This window comes from Selaginella moellendorffii, unplaced genomic scaffold (assembly GCF_000143415.4).
Source record: "Selaginella moellendorffii unplaced genomic scaffold, v1.0 SELMOscaffold_154, whole genome shotgun sequence".
NCBI lineage: Eukaryota > Viridiplantae > Streptophyta > Lycopodiopsida > Selaginellales > Selaginellaceae > Selaginella > Selaginella moellendorffii.
In genome coordinates, this window is record NW_003314415.1 from 152,125 (window position 1) to 177,543 (window position 25,419).

At 48.6% G+C, this 25,419-nt stretch overlaps 10 protein-coding genes across 12 annotated transcripts; 3 read left to right on the top strand and 7 right to left on the bottom strand.

Moving 5' to 3' along the window:
- Window positions 1-36: 36 nt before the first annotated feature.
- LOC9640954 (protein N-terminal asparagine amidohydrolase) lies at window positions 37-1,662 on the top strand. The gene is made up of 8 exons (XM_024667044.1): window positions 37-112; window positions 171-320; window positions 433-497; window positions 545-641; window positions 705-911; window positions 1,006-1,169; window positions 1,233-1,352; window positions 1,401-1,662. Exons 1-8 carry the CDS (start codon window positions 56-58, stop codon window positions 1,555-1,557), a joined length of 1,017 nt encoding a protein of 338 aa, XP_024522812.1. The 5' UTR covers window positions 37-55; the 3' UTR covers window positions 1,558-1,662.
- Window positions 1,429-2,945, bottom strand: LOC9640926 (uncharacterized hydrolase YugF). Its single transcript, XM_024667045.1, has 7 exons — window positions 2,914-2,945; window positions 2,811-2,867; window positions 2,629-2,761; window positions 2,394-2,564; window positions 2,092-2,338; window positions 1,936-2,027; window positions 1,429-1,871 (listed from the first exon to the last, which is right to left on the bottom strand). The coding sequence occupies exons 1-7, from the start codon at window positions 2,942-2,944 to the stop codon at window positions 1,613-1,615; spliced, it is 990 nt and encodes a 329-aa protein (XP_024522813.1). The 5' UTR covers window position 2,945; the 3' UTR covers window positions 1,429-1,612.
- A 1,988-nt stretch (window positions 2,946-4,933) lies between these two features.
- Window positions 4,934-8,860, bottom strand: LOC9640955 (probable inactive ATP-dependent zinc metalloprotease FTSHI 1, chloroplastic). The gene is made up of 17 exons (XM_024667043.1): window positions 8,737-8,860; window positions 8,200-8,686; window positions 8,033-8,117; window positions 7,530-7,970; window positions 7,418-7,471; window positions 7,286-7,351; window positions 7,131-7,226; window positions 6,952-7,080; window positions 6,811-6,863; window positions 6,539-6,746; window positions 6,374-6,488; window positions 6,041-6,315; window positions 5,898-5,981; window positions 5,732-5,844; window positions 5,439-5,685; window positions 5,173-5,383; window positions 4,934-5,115 (listed from the first exon to the last, which is right to left on the bottom strand). Exons 1-16 carry the CDS (start codon window positions 8,840-8,842, stop codon window positions 5,174-5,176), a joined length of 2,769 nt encoding a protein of 922 aa, XP_024522811.1. The 5' UTR covers window positions 8,843-8,860; the 3' UTR covers window positions 4,934-5,115; window position 5,173.
- A 22-nt stretch (window positions 8,861-8,882) lies between these two features.
- LOC9640956 (aspartate aminotransferase, chloroplastic) lies at window positions 8,883-11,210 on the bottom strand. Its single transcript, XM_002993351.2, has 11 exons — window positions 11,055-11,210; window positions 10,804-10,872; window positions 10,525-10,719; window positions 10,434-10,472; window positions 10,285-10,374; window positions 10,115-10,223; window positions 9,947-10,056; window positions 9,745-9,888; window positions 9,526-9,692; window positions 9,193-9,457; window positions 8,883-9,125 (listed from the first exon to the last, which is right to left on the bottom strand). The coding sequence occupies exons 1-11, from the start codon at window positions 11,133-11,135 to the stop codon at window positions 8,994-8,996; spliced, it is 1,401 nt and encodes a 466-aa protein (XP_002993397.2). The 5' UTR covers window positions 11,136-11,210; the 3' UTR covers window positions 8,883-8,993.
- Window positions 11,211-11,302: 92 nt separating this feature from the next.
- On the bottom strand, window positions 11,303-12,267 carry LOC9640957 (ubiquitin-fold modifier 1). The gene is made up of 5 exons (XM_002993352.2): window positions 12,141-12,267; window positions 11,991-12,053; window positions 11,837-11,934; window positions 11,484-11,516; window positions 11,303-11,417 (listed from the first exon to the last, which is right to left on the bottom strand). Exons 1-5 carry the CDS (start codon window positions 12,203-12,205, stop codon window positions 11,350-11,352), a joined length of 327 nt encoding a protein of 108 aa, XP_002993398.1. The 5' UTR covers window positions 12,206-12,267; the 3' UTR covers window positions 11,303-11,349.
- Window positions 12,268-12,295: 28 nt separating this feature from the next.
- On the bottom strand, window positions 12,296-15,566 carry LOC9640958 (switch 2). Its single transcript, XM_024667086.1, has 8 exons — window positions 15,243-15,566; window positions 15,034-15,140; window positions 14,022-14,955; window positions 13,722-13,969; window positions 13,538-13,664; window positions 13,211-13,486; window positions 12,838-13,159; window positions 12,296-12,780 (listed from the first exon to the last, which is right to left on the bottom strand). Exons 1-8 carry the CDS (start codon window positions 15,564-15,566, stop codon window positions 12,317-12,319), a joined length of 2,802 nt encoding a protein of 933 aa, XP_024522854.1. The 3' UTR covers window positions 12,296-12,316.
- Window positions 15,567-15,808: 242 nt separating this feature from the next.
- LOC112343503 (pentatricopeptide repeat-containing protein At2g33680-like) lies at window positions 15,809-17,926 on the top strand. Its single transcript, XM_024667087.1, has one exon. It carries the CDS (start codon window positions 15,809-15,811, stop codon window positions 17,924-17,926), a length of 2,118 nt encoding a protein of 705 aa, XP_024522855.1.
- A 172-nt stretch (window positions 17,927-18,098) lies between these two features.
- LOC9640959 (pentatricopeptide repeat-containing protein At4g02750) lies at window positions 18,099-20,186 on the bottom strand. Its single transcript, XM_002993354.2, has one exon. It carries the CDS (start codon window positions 20,184-20,186, stop codon window positions 18,099-18,101), a length of 2,088 nt encoding a protein of 695 aa, XP_002993400.2.
- A 37-nt stretch (window positions 20,187-20,223) lies between these two features.
- LOC9640960 (translation initiation factor IF-2) lies at window positions 20,224-23,294 on the top strand. 3 transcript variants are annotated; one of them, XR_002991306.1, is made up of 7 exons: window positions 20,224-20,611; window positions 20,764-21,843; window positions 21,902-22,048; window positions 22,104-22,597; window positions 22,916-22,961; window positions 23,011-23,131; window positions 23,186-23,294. XR_002991306.1 is itself a non-coding variant. In XM_002993321.2 (4 exons), the coding sequence occupies exons 1-4, from the start codon at window positions 20,243-20,245 to the stop codon at window positions 22,533-22,535; spliced, it is 2,028 nt and encodes a 675-aa protein (XP_002993367.2). In that variant the 5' UTR covers window positions 20,224-20,242; the 3' UTR covers window positions 22,536-22,683. The 3 variants fall into 3 exon arrangements, 1 of the variants encoding a protein (XP_002993367.2); XR_002991305.1 differs by lacking the exons at window positions 22,916-22,961; window positions 23,011-23,131; window positions 23,186-23,294 and adding an exon at window positions 22,699-22,770; XM_002993321.2 differs by lacking the exons at window positions 22,916-22,961; window positions 23,011-23,131; window positions 23,186-23,294 and having other exon boundaries at window positions 22,104-22,683.
- A 50-nt stretch (window positions 23,295-23,344) lies between these two features.
- LOC112343495 (chromatin modification-related protein eaf6-like) lies at window positions 23,345-24,406 on the bottom strand. Its single transcript, XM_024667048.1, has 5 exons — window positions 24,141-24,406; window positions 23,983-24,083; window positions 23,809-23,878; window positions 23,606-23,700; window positions 23,345-23,538 (listed from the first exon to the last, which is right to left on the bottom strand). Exons 1-5 carry the CDS (start codon window positions 24,264-24,266, stop codon window positions 23,433-23,435), a joined length of 498 nt encoding a protein of 165 aa, XP_024522816.1. The 5' UTR covers window positions 24,267-24,406; the 3' UTR covers window positions 23,345-23,432.
- Window positions 24,407-25,419: the final 1,013 nt, after the last annotated feature.

The window sequence follows — 25,419 nt, forward strand, 5'->3', positions numbered from 1 at the left end:
AGTTCAACCTTTTAATGTTTTTGTTCCGAGATGAAATGTGGTTACCCTAGCAGCTATGGTTCTTGTCGGAGCGGCGCTCGAGACTTTGGATGCTCAAGACGCGGCGACCAAGGTACCACTTTGCTCAGATTTGCGAAGCGATTGCGTGTTTCTTGACTACTAAGTTGTAGTTGGCTTGGCTCTTGGGTCATCCCACTTTGGTAGCCGCCGCTGATGCTTTCAAGGCATCGCCGGCGATAGAGATCAAACAGTCCGGCACTCCGCGTTTCGTGTGTGTTTTGCAAAAGGAATTCGCGACCGCTACTCCAGAGTTTGTGGATGTAAGATCGATTTGGAAAGAAGCTTGGTTGCAACTCACCCTCTCTCTCTCTCTCTCTCTCTCTCTCTCTCTCTCTCTCTCTCTCTCTCTCTCTCTGTGTCTGTCTGTGTCAGTTTGTTGGCACAGATGATGCAACAACTTGTGTGGGAGTGGGAATCCGAGATCCCAAATCCGGACTGTAAGGATGCTCCAAGTTGGTGTGTTACGCTTCTGATGGCTTTGCAGAACAAGCATCGGGCATTTGGACTTTGCAGGCTGCGTGAAAGAAGGCCTCGCCCAAATGCTTTCTTCGCTTTTTCCGGACAAGGACACCATCCTCGAGGTTTTTTTTCTTTCTTTTTCCCCTGGTTTGTGAGTTGATTTCTACTGCTTGCCTTCTACACAGGTCCATATGGCTGGTGCTTACGATGACTCCATCGACATGGAGCTCCGAGAAGATGAGATGGGACACTCTTGGCCTCTGTGCCTAGAACTTGTTGAGGAGTTGCAAGCTCTGCCTTACAAGCTGGAAATCCGGACGCTTTGCATTCTCCGGCATAACACTGTCACAAGCGATGGGGGTTATCCTTGTCCTGCTGTGAGAGGCTTCGCGGTGAGCAAAGGTTCCACAGCTTCTTCTCTCTCTCTCTCTCTCTCTCTCTCTGTCTGCCTGTCTCTCTGTTTTATCAGTTCTCCTGGTTTCGCAGATCGAAACAAAGTCTGGACGCTGTGTTCCAGCGAGTTTTTCAGCTGACGCCAGTGGTCCGGACGAAATCATTCGAGCACTCTCGATGCTGGCGGGGCCGGCATCCAGGCTCCGGTCCCCGTATGACACCGAGTCGGACACTTTCTCGATCAAACCATTCCAGTGGTATCAAGTCTTCTTTCACCTCGGTTTCCATCTTTTCTTCATGGTTTCTTTCTACCTTTCCAGGAGCCGAGGATGGAAAATGCTCGCAGCGCAGTCGCTAGCTCTGTCTGATGCCGAGCTACTCCAGACTCGATCAACGTCTCCACACGCAGAGAGCCCGAGCTTCGTCACCTCCATCAGAAGGTAGTGCAAGAGCCCCTTTCCTTTACATGCATCTTTACCACCTTTCAGGATGGACGCTTATATTTACAACCATCCGGACTGGGAACACGCATTTCCAAACCGAGAGAGCCGAAGGTTCGTAAGAGATCCTGGAACTGGGAGATGGATGCGAGCGGAAGACCCAAACTCAAAAAGAGTTGCAAGCACAGCCAAAGCTTTATGGTAGCTCTCGCTTTGAAAACCACAGGCTCTTCGTCACCACATCCCGAGAGAGAGCTTTGCTACGACAGATTCTCAAGCGAGGCAATCCACAAAGCGAGTCTCTCGTTCACTTGCGTTGGTATCTCGTCGTGAGGACAGTGTCCGGCTTGGAGCTTCACGAGCGTTGCGTCGTTGTAAAGAGCTTGGATCTTGTCAGCTTTCGAAGACGGGGCCAGTGGATCCGACTCTCCCCACAGCACTAGCAGCGGACAATCCAAATCTCGCAGAAGTTTCTCCAGGGATAAATCAGATGGCTGGAACAAGAAGCGAGAGATCATCCTGTTCCATGAAAAAAAAAAAGCCACTTTTTTCATAGTTTTTCATTTCTTTCCCTTCTACGAACCTGTAAAACACCTCTGCTGCGTTTGGATCCGCGGCAGGCTCGAGTATAGAATCGATAAGAAACTCGTCCACATGGCTCTTGTCTCTATACACCTGACAAAAAAATACAAACCAGACTTAAAGAATGAAAGAATGGATTCTTGGTTCTTGGGCTTACGTTGTTTAGTGCTGCCTGGATTCGCGAGCGTTGATTCAGCTGCTTGAAAACAAACAGTAGCGCTTCACGCCTTGCCCAGTCTCTAGCTTTCAAAAACGCCGGCCATCCAGCCGTGTTCTTCGTTGGTTTCTCGACAATCACCCGAGCTTTTCTACTCTGGAAACGACCAGCCGGGTTTACCAAAGCCAGTGCTGCGACGAGGTCGGGATAGAGCACTGCGGTCTGGAGAGAAGTAAGCCCACCAATGCTGTAAGCACCAAGAAACTAGAGAGTAGAAGAGAAAAACTATGAACCAAACTTACCTGTTTCCAACAATCACAGCGGGTCTCTTGACAACTTGCTTGACGAAGTCCGCGATCTGGCGGCTCCATAGCTGTGGATCATACTCGATCAAGGCCTTGTCACTCCATCCAAATCCCAGGAGGTCCAACGCAAAAACTTCGTGAGTTTTGGCAAGCTCGGGGATGTTGTATCTTGCAGCAAGCAAAAAGTTGGAGAAAAAACACACTCTCACACACAAGAAAAGAAAGAGCAAACCTCCAGTGATAAACAGATGCTCCAAAGCCATGGACGAGTAGAATTGGCACTCCTTTATGGCCCTGACGAACGTAGTGAATCTTGTGCTCTTGCCACTGCCAGTAATTGTGGCCGCCCTTCTTGAGCACAAGCTCTGGAAGTTCTTACAGTAAAGTCTAAGTTCTTCCTTGGAGATCAAATACCTGGAGCACTGGAGACGAACTCTTGCTGCTTGTGTGAAGAAGAACACCTCAATCTATCTAGCCATAGCTCAGCATTGGGATGAAAGCTCAGCTAGATCCTTACCTGGATGAAACACTGCCACCGCCATCGCCATAGCCATTTCTCTTGGTATAAAAGAAAAGAGAGCAGCAAACTTTAAAACTTTGAAGGAAAGTTTTGGTTATAGAGTTTTTTTGTCAGCCACACCAGTTTAAGTTGCCACCCTTGTTCTCTACGCGCTCGTCCAGGTTGAGGCTCGTCCACTGGTAGCCGCCATGGAAATCCTTGCAAGACGCTGCGATGCCCTTGGAGCTCTGGCTCTCGCTCTCGGTGGCCATGTCTATGACTTCCAAGCCATAGCAAGTCTGGTAGAATCCCGAGCCTGGAGTTTCTAGCGTCCCATTGTTGTTGGAGATGTGAAGATCCAGCGAGAAAGAGCTCGCCAAAGGGCTCGGGTCGCAGATGGCCCAGAGATTATCATAAATCGTGAAAATGTTGTGGCATGTTTGGGAAAATCCTCCGCAAGCCTGGAAACCAAGTCACGATTAAGTTTTTGGTGAAAAGAGAAGCTAAACAACCTCACTGTTCTTGAGCAACTGCAGCCCAATAAAAAGATCGATCAACATCATGTTAGAAAATGGCCAGATGAACAAAAAGAGAAAAAAAGAGAAAAAGATCAGAAATAAAAGGCTTCGATCACTGCTTATACTAAGCAAACGATGGACTTACACATGTCAAGCCTGTGTATCTCACCGAAGGAACATTGTCGTGTTCTTTCGATTGATCGAGGCCAGAGTTTCCAAGTTTCCAAATTTACGTGATGAATTCCCGATAAGTTATAACTTTGTTCTTATTGCCAGAGCGATAGCATTAAGTACTTTCTCGAGAGAAACCAAAGTAAGATACAAGATAGACAAACTCTGCCATGTACCTGAGATCTCGCAGCGATGCTCTGGCTCAAAACAAGCTCCACTTCTTGGCCTTTTTCTTCTTCTTTTTGGAGCTGTCCTTTGGCGAGTGGAGCTTTCCTCCTCCATCGTGTTCTTCTTCTTCGTTTTCGTGCTCCATCCTCAGGAGTTCCTCCAGGTCCGAATCCTCATCACTGCCTCCTCCCGCGGGATTTGCCAGTTTCTCGAGCCGAGCTGCGTCCTTGGCCCACTCGATGACTTGCTGAGCCTCGCGAGTCAGTCTCTCCTCCTCGACCGATGCCACCGAGAGCTCCTTCTTAAGGTTCTTCACGTTTAAGTCCCGGAGAAGGCCATCCGCATCGATCTCCTCCTCGTCTTCGCCTTCGTCACCACCTTCTGTTTCAAAGCTTCTGGCACTTCCACCTAGACACTGGCTCTTCTTCTTCTGTTTTTTCTTCTTCTTCTCCAGCGAGACTTCGTCGGCCGCGGACGCTAGCAACCTGTTAACACCATCGTTCTCCACCGAAGAGAAGCTTCCTTCGTCGGATCGCGACTGGCTTCTCGTTGGATCTTTCTTCTTAGTCATGCTAAGCTGCTTCAGCATCTTCATCGGGGAGAAAGATCGGTTCTTGCTGGAAGAAGATGAGGAGGATGACGAAAGAGCTGAAGGAGACGACGAAACCTTGACCTGCTGACGCTGCTCCGGAGGATTCGCTCCATGAAAAGAGTGTGATTCTTGAGAACCACTTGATGGAGACTTGAGTGCCTTGAGCCTGTTCTCGAGCTCAACGGCTAAGACGTCTTCTTCCTCCTCCTCCTCTTCTCCTTCATGATCTTCCTCCTCCTGATCTAGAGTAAGATCAAGCTCTTGCTGTGAACGAGAAGATTTCTTGGCATGGATGTCGACACCTGTGTCTTTGCCTTGATGATTTTTCTTCACTGCTGCTGCTGCCGCTGGTGGTGGTGGACGAGACTTGAGGTTCGCGAATCGAACGAGAAGATTACCCTCCAGCCCACCACCATCGTCCTGCCTTTCACCACTGCTAGGAGGGGCTTCGAATCCTTTAGCGGTCCTGTGACTAGTACCCACGGTGCTCAGCTTGAGCACACTCTCTTCTTGGAACTGATTCAGCAAGTTCTCTACTTCTGCATCGTCGGCATTGCTAGAATCCCTGTTGTAAAATCCACCCATCTTGAGAAGGAAAAACCCACCTTGTCCTTGCTAGATTATCTTCTCCATCGCTTACACTACACGCATGAACCCAAGCCAGTGCTCAGTCTGAATCGCAGCTAGGCCCAGCCGTCGTCGTACAGCATCTTCTTGTAGCCACCACAATTGACGCTCGCTGCTCTCTTTTGGTGACATCACCGGACTAGCCTAATGGAGAAAAGGAAAGTGGTGTTAGTAAAATAGTACAGGAAGAAGGTAACTCACCTCATGCCATTGTATCATTGTTCTTCGACCACGCAGACTCTTTGGATGATCCACCTGCGAGCTCGAGAACCAACTTAGTGTCACTGGAATCGGACACAAGATAGCCTGGCTGTTCTTCACTATCCACGAGCTCCACTTGATATCCGGACGGGTAGCGCTTAAGAATAACATCCAGCTCTTCTCCAAACATTTCTTCTTTCTCCATAATCACCTGCAGGGGCACATGAGCCAAAAGAAAGAACCAAATTTTGAGGAAAGTAGCGTACGTGTAATGCCTTCGTCAGTGCCGCCTTGTACGGTTTTAGCAGCGACAAAGTCTCGTCATAGGCTTTCTCCATTAGAGCTTTTGTGCGCACCGCTACATCCTCATCCATTCGAGGATCTATGGACTGACCGACGAGATCGTAATCGTTGTATAGTCCACCTTCAAACCAAGTTGGAGGCCCGAATTGTGAGGATCGTTCCCATGGCGATCTTTCACCATGCATTGAAATACGTCCGTCTACGTTCCATCTGCATAAGACGATGAGTTAAAGCTAAAGCACTGCTCGTCGCTTACATAGAAAATATTTTTCGTGCTAGCCAGCTCGCGTCAGCTAGATACGCTGCAGACAATGTTGATGTATCGTGTCCATATATAAGCTCCTCCCCGATTCGTGCTCCGAGCATCACCTGCGCTTACCAACGGTGTTAACATCTACAATCAAGCCCGCAAGGAAAGATACCTTAAGCCGATGAATCAGCGTAGGACGTCGAGCAAAAAGGTAGGCGTCATCGTCTAGAGTATGATAGATGGTTCTTGAGTATGTCTACACAATAATCACAATGTGGACACAATAAGTACCAGAAAAAGCTTTTGTATACTTGCCTTTCCACGAGGAACAATCGAAATCCTGTCACATGGCTCCACTTCAGCGTTCTCTGTAGACCGAAGAAGATGAGCCACCATTGCCATCCCTATTTCGATCGAAGCCAGACGGCGGTGGACCGACTGTCGTCGTCCAACACCATATACTTCGGGGCCGATTGTAAGTCTGTCTACAGCAGTGTCAACATCGTGCCGTGTAATAGATTTATGGCCCTTTCTTATGGCGACCAAAGCAGACTCTTGCATAAGCTGAGCGAGCTCAGCGCCGCTCCATCCTGCAAGAACACGTTAAGGGAAATGAATTGCCATAAAAAGTAAAGTCAGCTGACTGACCGTTGAGACTCTTCGCGTAAGGCCACAGATCAACCGAGGAATCTAGTTTCACCTTTTCAGAGTGGACCTTCAAAATCTCGTAGCGAGCGCTGGCCTTTGGAGGGCTGATAAGAATCTACAACACAAAATCATTGCTTGAAAACACAAAAAAGAGAGTGAACATACTCTTCGATCGAAACGGCCAGGCCTGAGGAGAGCTGGGTCAAGCATATCAGCACGGTTGGTTGCACCCAGAAATATAACACCTTTGCCGGTATCAAACCCATCCAACTCTATTAAAAGCTGGTTAAGCGTAGTTTCACGCTCTTGAGTTCCCGCATGGAACGTAGCAGTTTTGTCATCCATTGCACGTTTACCGTGGAATTCCGATCGTCTGCACGCGAAAGAATACTCAGTTTTTCCACGAAAGTAAAACGACAAAAGGCTGGTACACTTACGCGCCTCCCAGCGCATCAATCTCGTCAATAAACACGACTGCTGGACGATTTACCTGGAAGCGAGAGAGAGAGAGAGATAGAGGGAGAAAAAAAATTAAAGATCCACATTCACACAGAGCTAAGCCTCGGAAATAAGCAAACCTTGGCACGCAAGAACAGATCACGCATGCGAGCAGCTCCCACACCAACAAGCACCTCTACAAACTCAGAGCCTGCCATCTGGTAAAACGGTACTCCTGCCTCGCCTGCTACCGCCTTTGCAAGTAAAGTCTGCAGCAACGTAAGAAATTAGCGAACTCAAATCGAGTGTTTGTTTATACCTTTCCACAACCAGGAGGCCCTTCAAGAAGCACCCCATGGGGTGGTTTTGTACCCATCCTGGCAAATCGTTCCGGATCTTTAAGGTACACGACCAACTGAAACGTGAAACATGCCCGGTCAAAAAAAGAATACGGTGCCAATGAAACGAGTGTACCTCTTGCAACTCCTTTACAACTTCATCGATTCCTGCTACGTCCTTGAACATTACTCCAGTAGATCCCTGAAACAAAAATATATGGAAAGGAAATCGTAAGAGGTACAAAATCTTTTACCTACAGAAACTCACCTTTACGCGAGCCTGGGGCTTAGATTGTCCAAATTCAATAGCTTGCCATATATCCTGCATTTACGAAATTAAAATAAAAATGACCCGATAAACTTTTGAATGGGCAACTTACCCACTTTTGGTGATCTCTCGACCTCCTGGTTATGGTAAACTTTGCGAAGGCTGCCATCATCACGATAACAAAGATCATCGAGATTATAATTCGAAGCGCAGAAAGTAAGTCGCCACTGGTAACAAAGCCTGTGAATCCTGTAAACAAGCCGAGTAATCCCGTTCTCATCCCTGCTTCCCCAGTCCCAAGAATGATGCGCACAACTCCCATTGTCAAAGATAAGAAGGGGCCCATGATAGGAGTGATAGTGGGAAGGAGAACTCGAAAAATAACGAAAGCTGCAACACTTGCGAGAGCTGAAGCAGCACCAGCCGCAAATTTGCCGACCGCAAATGCAGCTACCGAGATGAGACTTACTACAGTCGAAAGTTCCAGCATCAAGCGGTTTGATATTGCCGATGACACAGGATTTGGCGTTGGAGGAGGCTGGATCACGGTTGGCTGTAAAGGAGAACGACGAGAAGATTTAATCACGTTTAGAATTTCAATTGAACACGACTTACTGCGAACCGCGGCTGGATTTCGTGATGATAGCCTCTATACTGAGAAAGGACGTATTTCGCTTGAGCTTCAGTCAGCTGCATGGACCTGGAATAAGAGCATTGGGAAGACGACGACTTAGAAGAAAGAAAATGAAAAAATGAGAGAAGAAGAGATGACGTTCACGTACCATTTTTGAGCTTGTGCACTTCTTTCTCCCGAGAGTTCTTTCAGTTCCACAATGAACTGAGTTCCTTTCGACTTGATCTGTGCAACTTGATCGGATTGCATCACATTGACAAAGTCTTGGAAAATCATGACAGGCAACTCGGCAAATTCCCTAGCGAATTCTTCCGCTTCTGCAACGTGGCCCATGAAAATCTCCTCTGGAACGTATAAATTCCCCTTATATGCTCGAAGAAGGTCAGGCAAGAAAACAGACCTTCCTTTCGCAGCCTGAGAAGTCGTCTCGGGAGTTTTTTTCTCCTGGGGACGAACTTCACGAGCCTTTTCAACCAATGGCTCGATTTTCGCGAGAAGTTTAGACCATAGCGGCACTCTTTGCAATCGCCATTCCTTGAGCGAGAGCATTCTATCTCCAGACAGGCACTTCCTCTCCACTCTGCTGGGATTCTCCCTCAGAATCTGTGTCATGAAATCGTCGCTGGCCTGCGCGGCTGCCGCAGAAGTAAGAATCGAGCCTACATTTTTCTCTCCTGCGACTCACCAGAAATGCGCCTCCAATGCCGGCGCTGGAATCGTCTTCCTGTGTAAGTATCGCGGAGTGGAGCGCGCGGCTCCCGGGAGGAGGACAGCGCCATTGCCATCGCCATGGCAATGGGATGATAAAACCTAAGCCCGGGGAGAATACCATTCAACCATCAAATTAATATTCTCTTTAAGTTCTCTTATTAGTGGTAAGAATGTTTATCAAAACTTTGCTCCATAGCATTAGCTTTTATTCGCTCGTTTCTCTTCGCTCTTCTATTTCACGTTGTAGTAAGAGTCGATGATCGCGTCCGCAAGGTAGTCACACTTGGCTAGATTCAATCCAGCCAAGGAAATTCGTCCATCCTTTGTCATGTAAACGTGCCATTTATCAGTCATGTTGTCACTCTGAAAAACATCACAGCGATCACAGTGAAGATCCAACCAGGTTTCGAAAACTTCGAGAGCTTTTTACCTGGGACTTGGTGAGGCCTGTGAAGGAGAACATCCCAATTTGCTTGAGAATAAAGGACCAATCTTTGCCACTCTTGTCCTTTGACAAGAGTGCCTCGTAGAGCTTCTGCCTCACACCCTTGATCCTGCCCGCCATCATCTGCATCTCTGCCCTCCATTCGTCGAACAAAACCGAGTCGCCGACAACGTTTGCAACAATCCGTGCGCCATGCACTGGAGGATTCGAATACATTGGCCTTGCGAGTCGCTTAAGTTGGCTCTTCACTCTGATCAAAGCAAGCAAACACGAGTGTTTTAACACACAAAACTGGTGGATATTTTTGTTTTATCATACCTTGCTGCCAAGTCGGCCGTTGGAAGAATGACGTTGATTGCACCAATTCTTTCGGCGTAGAGGCCAAGGTTCTTGCTGTAGGACTGTGCAACGAACATCTCAAAACCACGACTGGCAAACTTCCGCACGGAGCTCGCATCGTCGTCGAGACTACCACTAGCGAATCCCTGCAAAGGAAAACAGACTTGTTACATTCAGAGAAATCAATCCAAACATTACCTGATATGCAACATCAAAAAAAGGCATGTGGCCTTTCTCCTCAAGCTCATCGGCAATTGCTTCCCACTGCTCGGGAGTCGGGTCGATGCCAGTGGGGTTGTGCGCACAGCCGTGAAGTAATATGACCGATCCATTGGGAGCACCCTAAAGCAAGAGTTGCAAAACTAGGCCTCGTATAAGCCGAAACTTGTGGAGACTTTACCTTGATATCTTCAATCATTCCCTTGAAATCCAGCCCAACCGTTTGAGGATCAAAGTATCTATATTCTGACCATGGAACACCTACATCGCTGAGAATGTTCTTGTGGTTTCCTACAAAGATAAAGTGGTAAGTAAACAAACTGTTGTCACTAAGAAATGAGCTGCTCACCCCATGTAGGAGACGAAATAAGAACCTTAACGCCAGGAAAGTATCTTGCAATAAAGGCAGCACCCAAGCGCAGAGAACCCGTTCCAGACAGACCTTGAACAGTAGCAATCTAGAAATCCAATCCAGAAAACGTCAAGAACTTCGAAACTCAAAACTTATAGAAACCCAACCTGGCCATTCTTGATTACTGGATTGTCAGCCCCCAACAGAAGCTCGGCAGTAGCCTTGTTAAAAGCAGCAAGACCTTCAATTGGAAGATACTGTATGATACAAAAACGAAAACCAATGAACACCAAAACCTTCAAACATTCAAGCTCACCTCCTTGTTTTCACCCCTCTCCAGCATAAGCTGCTCGGCCTGCAGTAGAAAACAAGCTGTGAAATCGTAAAGCTAAGGCAAAGAAACGAACCTTGTTCACAACTTTAAGCACGTAAGGCTGAAGGTCCTCAGTCCTGTAAGCTCCAACACCAAGATTCAACTTGGTAGCGTCGGTATCCGCCTTGAATGCCTCGCTGACACCGAGAATGGGATCCGGAGGTGCCATGCTCACATTTTCAAAGCGAGAAACATCGACCGCCACAGCCATGTTGACCTTTGCAGCACACTAAATCAAAACGAAGGAGAAAAAGGAACGATCAACTTCAAGCTCAAGCGAAAAAGTTTTCTTTTTCCTCAAAAGAAAAGGTACCTTCACGGATGGAAACGATGCGTTCTTTGTCGAGAGCACAACCGTGTGGAACCCCACAAATTTTTTCATCTGGACACAATTCATGCAAGCACATTTTCAGACCGAGAAAATGGAAGAAATCGAAACTAGCTCCACCAATCGGAACTAGCTCCAGATCGGAGAAACGCAATGCAAGCCTCACAAACGCGGATCTAACGCGAAATCTACAGAATAGGTCCCTTGAAAGCACGACAGAGCTGATCCCCACTTACGGCAGGCTTGGAGGACATCTTCGAAGCCACTGGAAATGCGCTGCTCACAGCAATCTCGTTGAGCGCCATGCTCGTCGCCATAGCCGAGGAGAGATGCGTCGCGCCCTACTCGAAGCTCTCCCTGTGTAGAATCGTCCTCGATTATACCTACGTCTCCAATATAAAAGGGGAAAAAAATTTCAAAGGTGGAGGTAGAAGCAATCCTAGCCGCTCGTTTGGATGCTCAAGAACATTCCCATAAACCCTAATTTTTAGTCAGTCAACAAAAGGAGCTTTATTTCACTTGTAGTGACTTTTAAGAATTTCCGACTCGATCTCTTGGAATGAGCCTGAGCTCCGAGCCGTGCTTTAAGAATACGTTTCCTACACACGACATACTCCAGACGATCAATCGATCGATACAAAAAACTTCATAGCTTTTTCGCTTACCTGCGCTTTGCTGGGGATTTATGCCGACTCCATCTACACACCAAAAAAGCGTAAGCTTACAAGATAATTGTCAAGCAAGAGATCGATCTAAACAGAGAAATCTTTTAGCTAGACTTCCGGTTCAAAGTTAAAAACCATCCATTGAAGACAGCAAATGAAAGAAGACAGCAAATCAGCGCAAGCTTACGATATAATTGTCGAGCGAGAGATCGATCTATCAGAGAAATATATCTAGCTAAACTTCCAGTGAAAGCATACAAAACATCCCTCGAAGAGACCAAAGAAAAAAGAAAGAAAAGCGGAGAACGACAACTCGAGGAGATTTCTAAGAGTTCTTCTAGAGAGAAGCGTACCATTTGTGATGATCGCACTGGTCTGCGCAGGAACTTTAAACTCCTCCGCAACGTACTTGAGAACCGCCGTGAAAGGAGCCTCCTCGGGAACACTAAGCCTGTTGATAGGAAAAATTAGAGATTTCTATGCTTCACCGAGAACGAGCTTTCTTACACTTTGTATGGAAGCTTTGGATCGGAGGTAAGAGTGACCTTAAACGTAACCTTGCCGCCAGGGCTGAGAAAAAGAGGGAAAAACTTGCAAGAATGAGCGACAATCGATCCAGCAAGTGAAAATTTCGCGTCGATCAGGCGATCAGCTTACCCCTTCACGCCCGCAGCGGCAGAGGGTGCCTGGATCGGATTGCTGCTGCTGTCCACAGCTGCCATGGCGCTCGCTCCCAAGAACCCTAAATTTGATAGTGCATTCAGATTTAAAATCCAACGGCGGAGATTTGTATTACTTAATCGAACGGCCAGTATTCAATGGTGGAGATTCTTTCATTTTCTCTCTCGGAAATTTGCGAGGAGTTCTTCTCTTTCTTTTTGGCTCGCCGATACCATCCACTGGCTAAATTCTTTGACGCCCAATCCTTTGAACTTGGCGAGCTCGGAGAAGAGCTCCGATTTTTTCGTCGCTGGCTTTTGCTTCGCCGCTGTTGGTTCTTTGGAGCGATCCAATTCTTTGGCTGTTTGATCGCTCCGGTGTCTTTGCTTTGGCTTTGTTTCCTTTGGAGCGTTTGATCCCTCCGCTTCTCCCTGTGTTTGTTTTGGTTCCCTTCTTGTTGTTGATGCTGATTTTCGGACGGTCTTTTCTTCTATCACCCGAGTAACTCTCGTTCTCCTGGTGATCGTTTCGCGCTCCTCGTCGCCTGAATCGATGACATCGACGAGTTCTTCAATCTTTTGGCCCCGAAGTAATCGAGCATTCACCACCTCTTCGTTCTTGTGAGCGTAAACCACACCTACAAAACTCCGTAAGAAACAAACATCCGGTTCGCCAGAAAATCACGAACAATTACCTGATTTTGTCAGCATGTCTTGGAGTCCCACTGTTTCCTCTTCGTCTGTCTTCTGTGAGTCTTGCATATTTTCTTTCACCAGACGAGCAAGGCCGCTGACTCCATGCTCGTCATCTTCTTCTTCATCCCCGTCCTCAAGAGCTCTTGGCCTCCCTCTACGAGGCCTACACGGTTCATCGCTGTCGCTGTCGTAACTTTCGACCTGTATCTTCATTAATCTCTCTTCGTGCTGCTCAATGATGTCGCTTGTGAAGACTTTGTCTTGAAGATCCCGGAACAAGTTGCTCAGTCCAAAAAGCTCTCCTTTGTCACCTTTGGAGTCCTGCCAATAACAAAGTTGAAACGAAAAAAGAAAGAAAAGAAGATGTTCTACCTGAACTCCTTCGAAGTATCGCTTCTCGCGATTTCCCGTGACTGCAAGGTTGAAAAGCTGCTGCTTGTATATTTGCCTGGTATAAATTAACTCCTCCAAAGACCCTGCAGCCAGTAACCGGAACACAGTGACATGGCGTTTCTGACCAAAGCGGAAAGAGCGATCTTGCGCTTGGAGATCTTGTGCTGGATTCCAGTTTGGATCAAAGACTACCACCCTGTTTGCACTCACCAGATTGAGTCCAAGACCACCAGCACGAGTAGAGATGAGGAACACCTGGAAAAGTAACAGTTTGTATAGAAAGAAAAAAACAAATCGTTCCACCACCTGTTTGCTAGGACTAGTATTGAACTCGTCGACAATGCCCTGTCTTGCATTCATAGGTGTTGAACCATCGAGCCGGCAAAAGCAGTATCCTCGACGAATAAGAAACTTCTCTAGAATTCCAAGCATCCTGTTTAAATACATGAATTCGCAAGTCAAACTCACCATAAAACTGTGTCACACCAACCTCACAGAGTAGCTAAAGAGCAGCACCTTGTCACCTTGTGAAGTCCACTTGGACAAAAGGTTCTTCAGCGCAAGCATCTTGCCGCAATTCTGAGAGTCACTTAGACCGAGAAAGCTCTCATCTGGTTGAATGCCACCGAGAGAAGGAGCATCGTCACCGAACACTAGTGATGCAAACGCTGCGTCCTTCCTTCTCTTCTCGATATCGTCACTAAGATTTGGCTTAAGAAGCTCGAGATGATTGCTCACCTGGAGAAACCAACTCACGTTAGGAGATAAATGAGTAAAAACATGTTCAAACCTGCTGGAGTTTGTTCAAGCATGGAAGAACCAAGCAGCAGGGGCATGACTCGCATCCATCTGGATTGCCCTTGTGAAGATACGACCAAATCGGTCCCTTTGGAGCAGTTCTCAGGCAACACTTCGAGCTCGGCTCCTCACTACCGCAGCCACAAGGTTCGTTTTTCCTGACCAGGCACTGAAAGTCGGGACTTTCCAGGAGACGTTTGTAGACGCGCCTCTGTATAGGACTCATTGCGCAGAAGATGACAATGTCCTCCTTCCCTTTCAGCAGGTGTCCTATCGTCTCGTCTTTTGTTCGTCTCAAAGAGTACCTTCGTAGAACAGCCAATAGATGTTGTCTTCGTTTCTCCGCAAGCTCTACTAAAACCTGTGAGGCACTGATTTTCTGTCCCTGCTTGATTGGCTCATCGTAGTATCCTCGAAAATGCTCTCTTGTCCCAAGGCATCCCGGAGCAGCCCACTCGAAAACGTTGAACAAATCGATCAACTTATTCTGTAAGATTGTCCCTGTCAACCCGAAGCGGCACTTCGTGCGTAGCCTGCAGCATGCCTTGTAGAGCTGAGACTTTTCGTTTTTCAGGCGGTGTGCCTCGTCCACAATCACACAATCCCAATCAATCTCCTGCAGCGAGCTTCCGTGTATTCTAAAAGTATCATGGCTGGTAATGACTACGTCGAGCTCGTCTCTCCGGACCTTGTCCACGATAGCCTCCCTTTGAGCACCATGGTAAACGCCGAGAGGGAAGCTTCCCCAAGCTTCAAACTCCCGCTGCCAATTCTCTATCACTGAAGTTGGACAAAGCACCAGCACGACCTTCTTCTTTGCTTCACTTAAGTTTGCCTTCGATCGGAATGGAAGCCGAAAGAGCTCACCATCGTTGTGAAGTATAGCTGCGATGAAAGCTATCGACTGTATGGTCTTTCCAAGCCCCCTACACACACACACACACACACACACACACAAAAGAAATCAAGAATAAACTTTTTGACGCGGCTTAGATGGTACTTACATATCATCACCAAGAATTCCACCGATTTTTTGCTTGTAGAGATTATAGAGAAACCGGACACCTTCACGTTGATGCTCCAGTAGCCTGCTATTAATCGGTGCTGGAACCTACAGCAGGAAAAATATCCATGACCAAAAATTTCTTGACAAAGAATGGCTAGAGAAATTGCAAGAAGGAAAGAAACAAGACGAAAAAACGTTTGAACAAACCTCTACTCTCTCTGGTGATTCTTCGTCCGACAATACAAGAGGCTCGTATGGACCTTCTTTCTCGGATTGTACCAAAAGCCCAGCGTCGCTGTCCAAATTCTCCCCGGATTCTTCCTCGGCAGCCACAGAAGCAGCATTGTCTTCCTCGATTCTCACACACGGCCGTTTGAGAAGAGGCTCGTCGATTTTCTGAAGAGCTGTGCCGCTGGAATCCTCATACCTTTGCCTCTTGACGTTGCCGTATATCCGCGCCTTGGACGCCTCGAGCGACTCTAGCTGCTCGCGAATGCTCGTCTTGGCGGGCTTCCTGGCCAGCGTCTCCATTACTACACTTCTATAAACCCTAAAACTACAAAGAGAAAATAGGGTTTAAGCGCGCCTATCGCCAGTGCGAGAGATTTCGAGCGCCATTCTCTTTCTCGCAGGAAGATCCTCGCGTTCTTGCCGGATTGAAAGCTTGCGGCAACTTGAGGGAGCTTGAGATTGGTAAGAGGATCCATCACAGCGGCTCTCCAAGCATTCTGGTCTCTAATGCCTCGATTTCCATGTACGCGAAATGCGGGAGCATGCCGGATGCGCGAGGAGTCTTCGATGGAATGGCGCGTCGCGACGTGGTTTCCTGGACAGCTTTGATCTCCGGGTATGTTGAGAACAGGGACATCGATCGGGCTTGTGAGAGCTACGATCAAATGGAAGGTTGCGAGCCAGATGCTCGAGCGTTTCTCGCGGTTCTTACAGCTTACGCCCGTCTAGCAGCTCAAGAAGAAGGAGTCCAAGTTTGTGGCAAGCTCGCTAAAGTTGAGGCTCTTGGAAAATCCATGGCCTTGCACGACCAGATTTTTGGAAGGGGCTGTGACAAGGATATCTTCGTAGCAAGCTCGCTGGTGGATCTCTATGCGAAGTGTGGGAGCTTGCTGGATGCCCGGATAGTTTTTGACAGGATGGCCGAGCACAACGTAGTTTCATGGACTAGTCTGGTGATGGGATACGTAGAGAATGGGGGGGCTGGAATCGCTTTGCAGCTTTTTAGTTGCTTCCACAGCACAGGACTGGTAGTGAATTCTCGAGTCATGGTTGCTGCGCTTATGGCCTGTGGAAGCTTGGCAACGAAGGAAGAGGGAACTCAAGTTTGTGGAAGGCTTGTCAAGATCGGGTGTCTAGAACAAGGTGTGGTTTTATACGAGCAGGCAAAGTCCCGGCAATTAGACTCGGAAGTTCACGTAGCGAACAGCTTGATTGACATGTTTGCGAAGTGTGGGAGCATGCAGAGAGCTCGTCGAGTTTTTGAGACAATGGAGCTTCGAAACGTTGTGTCGTGGACGTCATTGATACAGGGGTATGTAGAGAACGGGAAGGAGGAGCTAGCTCTAGATCTCTTTGGCAGTATGGAAACTCCACCAAACGCTTGGACTTTTACCACAGTGCTTATGTGCTACGCTTCTTTAGCAGCAAAATCCAGTTGCGGAACCATGAAGACCAAGTGGCTAGAGAAAACGAAGGCTCTCCACGATGACGCTGTGAAGTCTGGCTGTTCTTTGGATATCGTTATGGCCAACACGCTAGTTTTTACCTACATGAAGTGTGGGAGCATGGTAGATGCCGATCAAGTTTTCAGCAGCATTGGACGGGTCGCAAACGTTGTCTCGTGGACGTCGATGATTCTCGGGTATACAGAAAATGGAGAGCACGAACAAGCTCTAGAACATTTTTACAGGATGAAAGCAGCAGGAAGTGCTCCCGATTCTCGAGCATTTGTCGCAGCTCTTACGGCCATGGGAAGATTAGCGGAGAAAGAAGCGAATGAGCTCCAGGATTCTGCCAAGACCAAGTGTCTGGAGAGAGCAGTGGAGATGCACTTGGAAATCACAGCAAGCGGGCTCGACTCGGACAGTTTCGTCGCAAACACGTTGATGGAGGTTTATGCAAAGTGTAGGTGCATGCCGAAGGCTCGCCAGGTCTTCCAAGGGATGGTGAATCGCAACACCGCAAGCTGGAACACTATGATCCTGGGCTATGTCAAGAATGGTGCTAGCGAGCAGGCTTTGGAAACATTTACTCGTATGAAACTCGAGCCACGCCGGGGTTGTGAACCGAATCATCAAACTTACGTCGCGGTGCTGACTGCTCTTGGAGACTTAAGCACAGGGTTAGAGGCTGGCCGAGAAATCCATGGAGAAATATGCAGGAGAGGACTGATCGAAGAGCCATCATCAAGCTCTCCCCCGGTTCTAGCAACTTGTTTGCTGGATTTCTACGCAAAGTCCGCGAGCATGGCTGCTGCCCGGCACGTCTTCGACTCGGTTTTCCTCGGTGGTGGTGATGCTGCTATTTGGAACGCACTGATCTCCGGCTACAGCATCCAAGGTGACACTTTCCAAGTTTGTAGCTCGTTCCGGGAGATGAGAGGCGCAGGGATCCAACCGGACGAGGCTACGTTCCAATCGATCTTGATGTCGTGCAGTCACGCCGGTCTCTTGGACGAGGCAAGGAAGTTCTTCCGCGAGATGGGCAGTGTTTATGGAATCGCTCCAAGGATGGAGCACTACAGTTGCATGGTCGATTTGCTTGGAAGAGCAAACCGTGTTGAGGAGGGTATGGAGCTTCTGGAAAGAATGCCATGGAAAGCTGATACTGTGGCATGGACGAGCATATTGAGCGCTTGGTCTCAAACGGAACAAAAGTAGAATTTCTACACTTCCATCATACGTATGATAAAAGGTTTGAAAGGTGACAAAACTTAATAACAAGAGAATCAAGCAGGATACTTGCTGATGTTTATATGATCTGCCAGAACATTACAAGCTTTTCTCTCTCCATTCTTATATACTACCAGAGTTAAGAAAGAATCACAAGCTATTAACAAGATAAAGTTGTTGCAAGGAGGGCATAGGACGACGAGCTCTGAGGATCTAAAACGAATGCTTCTCTTGCAACTAATCTCCCTTGCGCCGCATTACTATGAAGTTTGCAAGCAGTGAGCAATGCCTTCCACCCAGCCCCATTTTGATACTTCCCAGGGATCAGTGCCATGACCTGAGACGCCTCACTCACAAGCCCCACTCTCCCCAGCAAGTTAATCATCGAGTAGTAGTGCTCCCTCGTCCAATCCACCGAGTGGTCCATCAAGATCGATGTGAAGCAGCTCCGTGCTGCCACCAAAACACCAACGTCGCTACAAGCAGCGAGCAAACAAAGCCCACCGACGTGATCGATCTCGAGGCCATGAAGCAGCATTTGCTTCACGAGCTCTAGAGCTTCCTGGTTATGCCCGTTCTGGGCATATCCAGTGAGCATCGCATTCCAGGAGACGGCATTTCGTTCGAGCATACCATCGAAGAGCCTCTTCGCCGCTGCTACGTCTCCGGCTTGCGAAAACGCCGCCACCATTGCGTTTGTCGAAACCAAACTCCTTTGCGGCATCTCATTGTAGATTTCCAACGCGTTTGAAAGTTGCCCAGACTGGGCAAATGCTGTGAGAAGTATGTTCCAGGACGCTGGATCTCTTTCCTTCATGCAATGGAATGCCTTGCTAGCGTCCTCCGTACAGCCCGCCTGCGCGTACGCTCCTACCAGCGTGTTCCCGCTCCGTACGTCCCTCTCCGGCGCGCTGTCAAAGAGAAACTTGGCCTCTTCGACGAGCCCGGCCTGCGATAAGGCGACGAGCATCGCGTTGCACGAGACGACGCTGATCTCCGGCATGGAATCGAATGTGAGCTTGGCGTCGCGGAGGTGCCCATTCTCGGCGTACGCTGCCACTGCCACCGTGCCCAGGACCACGTCCCAGCGAGGGAGCGATCGGAGGATCTCGCCCACTTGATCCACGAGCCCATGGCGTGAGTAAGCCGCGATGATCGCAGTGAAGGTCGCGAGATTGGGGCGATCCATCCGCGCGAGCAGTGCCTCTGCCTCGTCGAGGTTTCCCGAGAGAGCGTATGCCTGGATCATCGTGTTCCAGGAGACGTGATCCCTCTGCTGGGGATCCATTGATTCGAAGAACTCTCGGGCTCGATCTAGCGAGGGATCCATTGCGACGAGCACGCTCAGGATCGAGTTGCAAGAGACGGTGTCTTGCGCGGGCATCGAATCGAAGAAGCTCTTCGCTTGATCGAGATACCCGTTCTGCGCATAAGCTTGGAGCATTGTGTTCCACGACACTGGATCTCTCTCCTGGGATGAATCAAAGAGAGCTTTTGCTTTCTCCAAATGCCCAGCTTGGGCATATGTTGCAATCATTGCATTTCGCGACACAAGATTTGGACAGGGCATTTGGTGGAAGATCGCCTCTGCCTGATCGATCTGTCCTAATCTTGCGTGGAGTGCCAGCACAGAATTCCAAGAGACGCTGTCGTGCTCCGGCATGGATTGCAGCATTGCTTTGGCCTCCTCAAAATGCCCGTTCACGGCAAGAGCTTGGATCATCGCATTCCAGACGAACAGATTCCTGATGGGCGATCGATCAAAGAGTAGCTGCGCTTCGTGGAGATTACCGTCCTGCGCGTAGGCCGCGATCATTGCTGTGATCGCGACGAGGCTCCCGGCGCCCGCCATAGCCGCGCTATCGAGCAAGCTCCTCGCTTGTTCTAGATGCCCAGTTTGGGCATTTAGGGTGATCATGGTGTTCCACGAGACAGCGTTCCTGTACGGCATGGCGTCGAAGACGCGCTGGGCCTGGTCCTCCTGGCCATTGCTGCCGTACGCCTGGATGAGTATGTTATAGGAGAAGAGATTGGGCCGCGCGATGGCGTCAAAGGCGCGTTGGGCGTCGCTAGGGCAGCGGCATTTGCCATACATTTGGATTAGGAGGTTGGAGATGTAGAGATTTTGGCGCAGGGCGGCGCTACTCGCGATGATCCGCGCGTGGATCTTTCTCGCCGCGGCTAGATCGCCGCTCTCACCGCAGATCTTCACGGCGCTGGCTAGCTCCTCGATCGATGATGATTGCATAGGATCGCATCGCCGGGAGGTTTAGGGTTTATCGATCGGGGGCAAAATATGAGGAGATGAGGAGAGCCGCGTCTCGGCTGCGCGGAGTCGTGCTGCATTCGATCCATCGGGAGTTTACCAGCAGCGGCGTGAGGAATGCGAGAGACAAGGTCGGACCGTCTGGAGAGATCAGTAAGTTTGCAAGGAAGAAATTCGAGAAGCTGCGGCAGCAGCCGGTGGAGAGGCCCTATGTCGCTCCACAGCCGGCGGCGCCGCTCTCGCCTGTCAAGGTGGTGGAGATTTTCGAGGGCATGACGATGCGGGAGCTTGCATCTCGGCTCCAGCAGACAGAGAGCGCTGTGCAATCCATCTTGAGCGATCTTGGCGAGAGCTGTGAGTCCGGTGACGAGGCGCTGGCCTTCGATGCATCAGAGCTAGTTGCACTGGTACGTGATCTTTTCTTTCTTTCTCTAGTTCTTTTCTTGTGGTTCTTTTCGCAAGTCTTTGCTGCTTCTCTTTAGATGACTTTGCTGCTTGTCTTAGATGAAAAGATCTTTGTAGCTTCTTATTGTTGATTCACTGATCGTTACTTTTCCAGGAATTCGGAGCTCAAGTGAAAAGAGTTGACGCGGAAGTAAAGAAAGATGATCCTCAGAAGGAAGTGATACCACTGCGTCCTCCAGTGATCACTGTTATGGGGCACGTCGATCACGGGAAAACTTCGCTGCTCGATGCACTGCGCAAGTCATCTGTTGCTGCGGGTGAGGCCGGAGGAATCACGCAGCACCTCGGTGCTTTTGTCGTGAAAATGTCCTCGGGAGCATCCCTTACCTTTCTGGACACGCCGGGCCACGCGGCTTTCAGTGCAATGCGAGCTCGCGGGGCGGCAGTGACGGACATCGTCGTTCTCGTCGTTGCTGCCGACGATGGTGTCAAGCCTCAAACGCTAGAAGCGCTGTCTCACGCACAGGAGGCCAAGGTTCCGATAGTGGTGGCGATCAACAAGTGTGACAAGGAAGACGCGGATCCTGCCAGGGTGCGGCAGCAGCTTATCATGCACAGCGTCGAGCTTGAAGAGATTGGTGGCGACGTCCAGGTTGTCGAGGTCTCGGCTAAGCAGAGCACGGGACTTAACAAGCTAGAGGAAGCTCTACTGCTCATGTCAGAGATGATGGACCTCCGAGCCCGGACCGACGGCGATGCTCACGGGGTTGTCATCGAGGCAAGGCTTGATCGGGGCCAAGGGCCTTTGGCAACGGTGATAGTGCGATCGGGCACGTTGAAACAGGGAGCCATTGTCGTTGTTGGTCACCAGTGGGGGCGTGTGAGATGCTTGCGGGATATGGCAGGAGCTATTGTCAAGTCTGCTGGGCCTGCTACACCTGTTGAGGTATCAGGACTCCGGGGAGCTCCGCTAGCTGGGGACTCGCTCAACGTTTTGCAAAGCGAGGACAGGGCTAAGAAGCTGGCCGAGAAGAGGCAGCTGATTATGGAGCACGACAGATTGCAAAAGCGTAACTTAAAAGCTGCTGCTGCTACTCCTGCTACTCCGGCCGCCGAAGATGAAGGGACCGACCAAGCTCCGAAGGCAGTCAACATGCCGCTCGTTGTGAAAGCCGACGTGCAAGGGACCTTAGAAGCTGTTCTTGAAGCCCTCGAAAGCTTGAACAACGAACAGGTGAAGTCCTATATTTTACCTTCTTTCATCTGAGGTTGTCTGTAACCTTTTGTACCAGGTATCTGTGAGTATCGTGCATTCCGGAATTGGCCCCGTGTCGGAAGCAGATTTTCTTCTAGCCGAAGCATGTCAGGGCTGCTTAATTGCTTTCACCGTCAAGTGCTTGCCATCGGTAGAAGCAATGGCTCGTCGTGCTAAAATCCCGGTATGTTCTTTTTTATGCATTGACTTGAAACTACTATTCATGTTTTCATTTACAGCTTGTTCATCACCGTGTTATTTACCATTTGTTGGAAGAAGTTGGGAAGCTGATAATTGAGAGGGCTCCAGGAACTTCGGAGACCCGGATTGCCGGGCAGGCCGAAGTTCTCGCCATCTTTGAGATTAAAGGCAAAGGCAGGGCAGGGGTTGGAGCAGCCAAGATTGCAGGCTGCCGAGTCTTCGAGGGACGCCTGCTCAAGGGTCAGCGTGTCAAAGTCCTCCGGAGTGGCACGGAGCTGTTTGACGGGAAACTTTCGTCGCTCAAGAGGGAGAAGCTGGACGTGGACACGGTTGGGAAGGGGACGGAATGCGGGCTTATTGTCAACGAATGGATGGAATTCAGTGTCGGGGACGTTGTGCAGTGCATCGAAGAGTACAAGAGATTGCCGACGTTTGTTTCTTCGGATGGGAAAGCGAGGATCGAATGCTGAGGTTTTGCTAGAATGACACCAGAGTGGTTTTGGTAACTCCAATCTTGACAGAACCTTTTCAGGTACTGTATTCTTCTTCTCTTTTTTTTTCTTCTTCTTTCTTCTCTTCTTTGCGGTTAGCAATAAGAAGTGCTGTGCTCTTTAATAACCCCGTGCATTGCAGCTGGTTTGGTGTATACCTTGCTTCTTCTAGTGTCTTTGTCTACCTTTCCTTCGTAATCCGGCATTGCTCGAAGAGTCTTTGGCGTCGATATAAGCTGCTTGTTTCGTCCTAGGTAGAGCAACTAGAGCTATGGAAGACGACTATCGCTACTATCAGCTAGGATTGAGAGTCTTGGGATTTGCTCTTACTTCTGTGGCTTTTTCGTGTATGGGAGCAGCGCTTCCAGTGTCCCCGACATCTCTGACGAGCTATGCCTCTTTCAAGTAAGCAATCTTTGTGGAAGAGATCCTTTCTAACGAGTTTCCTTTGCAGCTTTTTGCTGGCTACCAATGTCCTTGCATGCCTCTACTCGGGAGCTCAGGTTGCCGTTTTAGCAGCGAACAGAAAGAAGCTCACAGATTTTTACAAAACCTCCAGCTTAATCCTCGATCAAGTAAGTCACTACATCTATAGTTTTCGTCAGGTCGCACGCATCCTCTCTTTGCAGATTTTCACTTGCTTGCTGCTTGCAAGCGCGTCGGCAGCTAGTGCCGCTTTCCAAGCGCTCGAACTGTGTAAGCAAGACCTGGCCACTTGCCTACGAGTAACATCGTCGGTGGTAGCGGGATTTGTGGCCTTTTCAGCACTCTACGCCTCCACAGTCGTATCGTTCCTCACCGCAAGGTAAATCCCGGCTTTTCCATATGTATATACATACATGCAATTGCTTACTACTTGTCATGTACAAAACAGGGCTATCGAGCTATCAAGTCGAGATCATCCTCCTCCTCCAGATCATGCTCATTCATCTGCTTGATCCTCTTGCCGTCTCGAGGGCCGGTTCGTCGCTTTTGCTTCCCGCTGCGATCCAAATAGAAGAAAGAAAGTTGAGAATAAGGTAAACAAGAAGTTCGCGTGCTCTACTTACGGCCCGTTTGCTGGCGTTCCCGCGATCTTGATCCGACTTTGGCCGCTTCCATCTAGTCTTCCCTCGGTGTCTCGTCCTAGAGCATTCTCTTCGGCCTTGGAAGAGACAACAAAAAGAAGAATGGCCGGGTATGGTGAAAAAAGTTGGCATTACTAGACACATAATTCTCTGGTTTTGGTGGTTTTTTTTTTCTTTCAACTTACAGCAGGGGAAGTGACCGAAGACAAAGAAAACAAACGATCCTCGGTGGAGAACTTGCGTGGTCTCTTCATGCTGAGAGAGAAAGAGAAAGAGATTCAAAGGTTACGTTAATCTTTGATTCGAGCAATGCTTCTTTTTTTTTTTTTTTTGGTTGCTTTGCTCGAGAGCAAACTTACTTTCCAGCTCCCTTGGCGGAGGAGAGAAATCCCTCGAATCCCTTGAGAACGTTGCCGCACTGGCTCGAGTCGTGCAGATAAGTGGTCTCGAGATCATACACCTGTAAATGATTCCGGAATATCCAGAGATGCCAAAGATATATTCCCTTTACACAAACCTGCTTCTCAACGTTTCGGAGCTCCTCGAGGAGCTTCTCCCGTTTGGAGACGCACAGGGCGAGATTGGCCTGTGGATTCAACTGCGCGGCCGCGCGCTGCTGCTGGCTCGCCGCCATATCTACCATTTTGGCCCGGGGGAAACAAAACCCTAGCGCTAGGGCTATGGGCAGATATTCCGTCAGCTTGACGGAATGTCTTTCCCGACATCTACTCCATACATTTTAAATATATATATTAGTTTTAATATTTTATGTATTAAATTGAGGAATCCAAAAACGAGGATTTGAAGAAACATCAGGTGGAGCAACAATATATTCGTTGCCAGCACAAAGTCCTGTTAAGTGCTTCCATGACAGAAAAAAGAAAGATTCTTATTCATAAGAACAAGCAAAGGTGGAAGAACGAAGAAGATAGACCGACTGTTTTTTTTTATTCTGGAGGGCTGAATGTTGTGGCAAACCTCAGGTCCTATTTGCTGCCGCACTTCCACTGAGTAGGCAGACCTCTTAGACAAAGCACGATTGGGAAAACAAATCAACTGGGTGGATGAGAGTTGTATTTGCTGGTATGGTCTCACTTGTATGAAGAATGATCTTTAAATATACCATCCACCAAAAAAGATGAAAATAATAGAAAAATTGAGCTTCACATTTGTGCAACTTATGACCTCAAAATTCTTCTGTCTCATCTAAGGGCATTACAAAACTTATATTCTTTCGAAGGGAAGCTGTGAAGATTTACAACAAAACACAGAAAACAAAGCAGCATATAAACTTGATCAAGATGCCATCAGACTAGGACAACATCAACTCCAACAACACATACCACCTCTCGTAAGGTGGCTGTATGGACCATCACCTCGTAGTTAAGATGCAACTCCAAGCACGTCTTGAGATCAGTGGAATCTGAAAATGCTGTCCACCCAAACATGCACAGTGCGCCTCAAATCTGCTGTCCATGTTATCAGATAGCTTTTTGAAGCCCTGCGAAAGAACACAAACAAAGTTATAGAAAGCAAAACGAGAGCAATCTAACTTACTAAAACGCATGGTTTGCATGGTGTCAAAGCCGAGACAATACTTGTGGCCGACTTCCAGCTCAGGAACTCCAAAACTCTCCAAATAGAGCTTCACGATCATGGGCGTGTGCTTCCAAATGCTGTATATTACTTCCAGGAATTAGACTTCAACATTGTATAATCACAAGTGTTTTTCAAGATTGAGGGACACAATAACCAAACGCTCCTACTCCTTGGAGTATGGAAACATACCCTTCACA

Coding starts and splice junctions, on each gene's coding strand:
- LOC9640954 (XM_024667044.1), top strand. CDS start 56: ATGGTTCTTGTCGGAGCGGCGCTCGAGACTTTGGATGCTCAAGACGCG. Junction 321..432: donor CTACTCCAGAGTTTGTGGAT/GTAAGATCGATT, acceptor TGTCTGTGTCAG/TTTGTTGGCACAGATGATGC. Junction 1,353..1,400: donor TTCGTCACCTCCATCAGAAG/GTAGTGCAAGAG, acceptor ACCACCTTTCAG/GATGGACGCTTATATTTACA.
- LOC9640926 (XM_024667045.1), bottom strand. CDS start 2,944: ATGGCGATGGCGGTGGCAGTGTTTCATCCAG. Junction 2,028..2,091: donor TCCAGGCAGCACTAAACAAC/GTAAGCCCAAGA, acceptor TTTTTTTGTCAG/GTGTATAGAGACAAGAGCCA. Junction 1,872..1,935: donor GCAGCAGAGGTGTTTTACAG/GTTCGTAGAAGG, acceptor TTCATGGAACAG/GATGATCTCTCGCTTCTTGT.
- LOC9640955 (XM_024667043.1), bottom strand. CDS start 8,842: ATGGCGATGGCAATGGCGCTGTCCTCCTCCCGGGAGCCGCGCGCTCCA. Junction 6,489..6,538: donor CTGGCCGTTTCGATCGAAGA/GTATGTTCACTC, acceptor TTTGTGTTGTAG/ATTCTTATCAGCCCTCCAAA. Junction 5,384..5,438: donor CACTGACGAAGGCATTACAC/GTACGCTACTTT, acceptor GTGCCCCTGCAG/GTGATTATGGAGAAAGAAGA.
- LOC9640956 (XM_002993351.2), bottom strand. CDS start 11,135: ATGGCGACGAGCATGGCGCTCAACGAGATTGCTGTGAGCAGCGCATTT. Junction 10,720..10,803: donor CATCGTTTCCATCCGTGAAG/GTACCTTTTCTT, acceptor GTTTTGATTTAG/TGTGCTGCAAAGGTCAACAT. Junction 9,126..9,192: donor CAGGCCTCACCAAGTCCCAG/GTAAAAAGCTCT, acceptor GATGTTTTTCAG/AGTGACAACATGACTGATAA.
- LOC9640957 (XM_002993352.2), bottom strand. CDS start 12,205: ATGGCAGCTGTGGACAGCAGCAGCAATCCGATCCAGGCACCCTCTGCC. Junction 12,054..12,140: donor GCCGCTGCGGGCGTGAAGGG/GTAAGCTGATCG, acceptor TCTTTTTCTCAG/CCCTGGCGGCAAGGTTACGT. Junction 11,935..11,990: donor CCAAAGCTTCCATACAAAGT/GTAAGAAAGCTC, acceptor TCCTATCAACAG/GCTTAGTGTTCCCGAGGAGG.
- LOC9640958 (XM_024667086.1), bottom strand. CDS start 15,566: ATGGAGACGCTGGCCAGGAAGCCCGCCAAGACGAGCATTCGCGAGCAG. Junction 15,141..15,242: donor AATCACCAGAGAGAGTAGAG/GTTTGTTCAAAC, acceptor TTCCTGCTGTAG/GTTCCAGCACCGATTAATAG. Junction 13,970..14,021: donor GCTTGAACAAACTCCAGCAG/GTTTGAACATGT, acceptor TGGTTTCTCCAG/GTGAGCAATCATCTCGAGCT.
- LOC112343503 (XM_024667087.1), top strand. CDS start 15,809: ATGCCGGATGCGCGAGGAGTCTTCGATGGAATGGCGCGTCGCGACGTG.
- LOC9640959 (XM_002993354.2), bottom strand. CDS start 20,186: ATGCAATCATCATCGATCGAGGAGCTAGCCAGCGCCGTGAAGATCTGC.
- LOC9640960 (XM_002993321.2), top strand. CDS start 20,243: ATGAGGAGAGCCGCGTCTCGGCTGCGCGGAGTCGTGCTGCATTCGATC. Junction 20,612..20,763: donor CATCAGAGCTAGTTGCACTG/GTACGTGATCTT, acceptor TTACTTTTCCAG/GAATTCGGAGCTCAAGTGAA. Junction 21,844..21,901: donor AAAGCTTGAACAACGAACAG/GTGAAGTCCTAT, acceptor CTTTTGTACCAG/GTATCTGTGAGTATCGTGCA.
- LOC112343495 (XM_024667048.1), bottom strand. CDS start 24,266: ATGGTAGATATGGCGGCGAGCCAGCAGCAGCGCGCGGCCGCGCAGTTG. Junction 23,879..23,982: donor TCCGCCAAGGGAGCTGGAAA/GTAAGTTTGCTC, acceptor TTTCTCTCTCAG/CATGAAGAGACCACGCAAGT. Junction 23,539..23,605: donor GGAACGCCAGCAAACGGGCC/GTAAGTAGAGCA, acceptor TTTGGATCGCAG/CGGGAAGCAAAAGCGACGAA.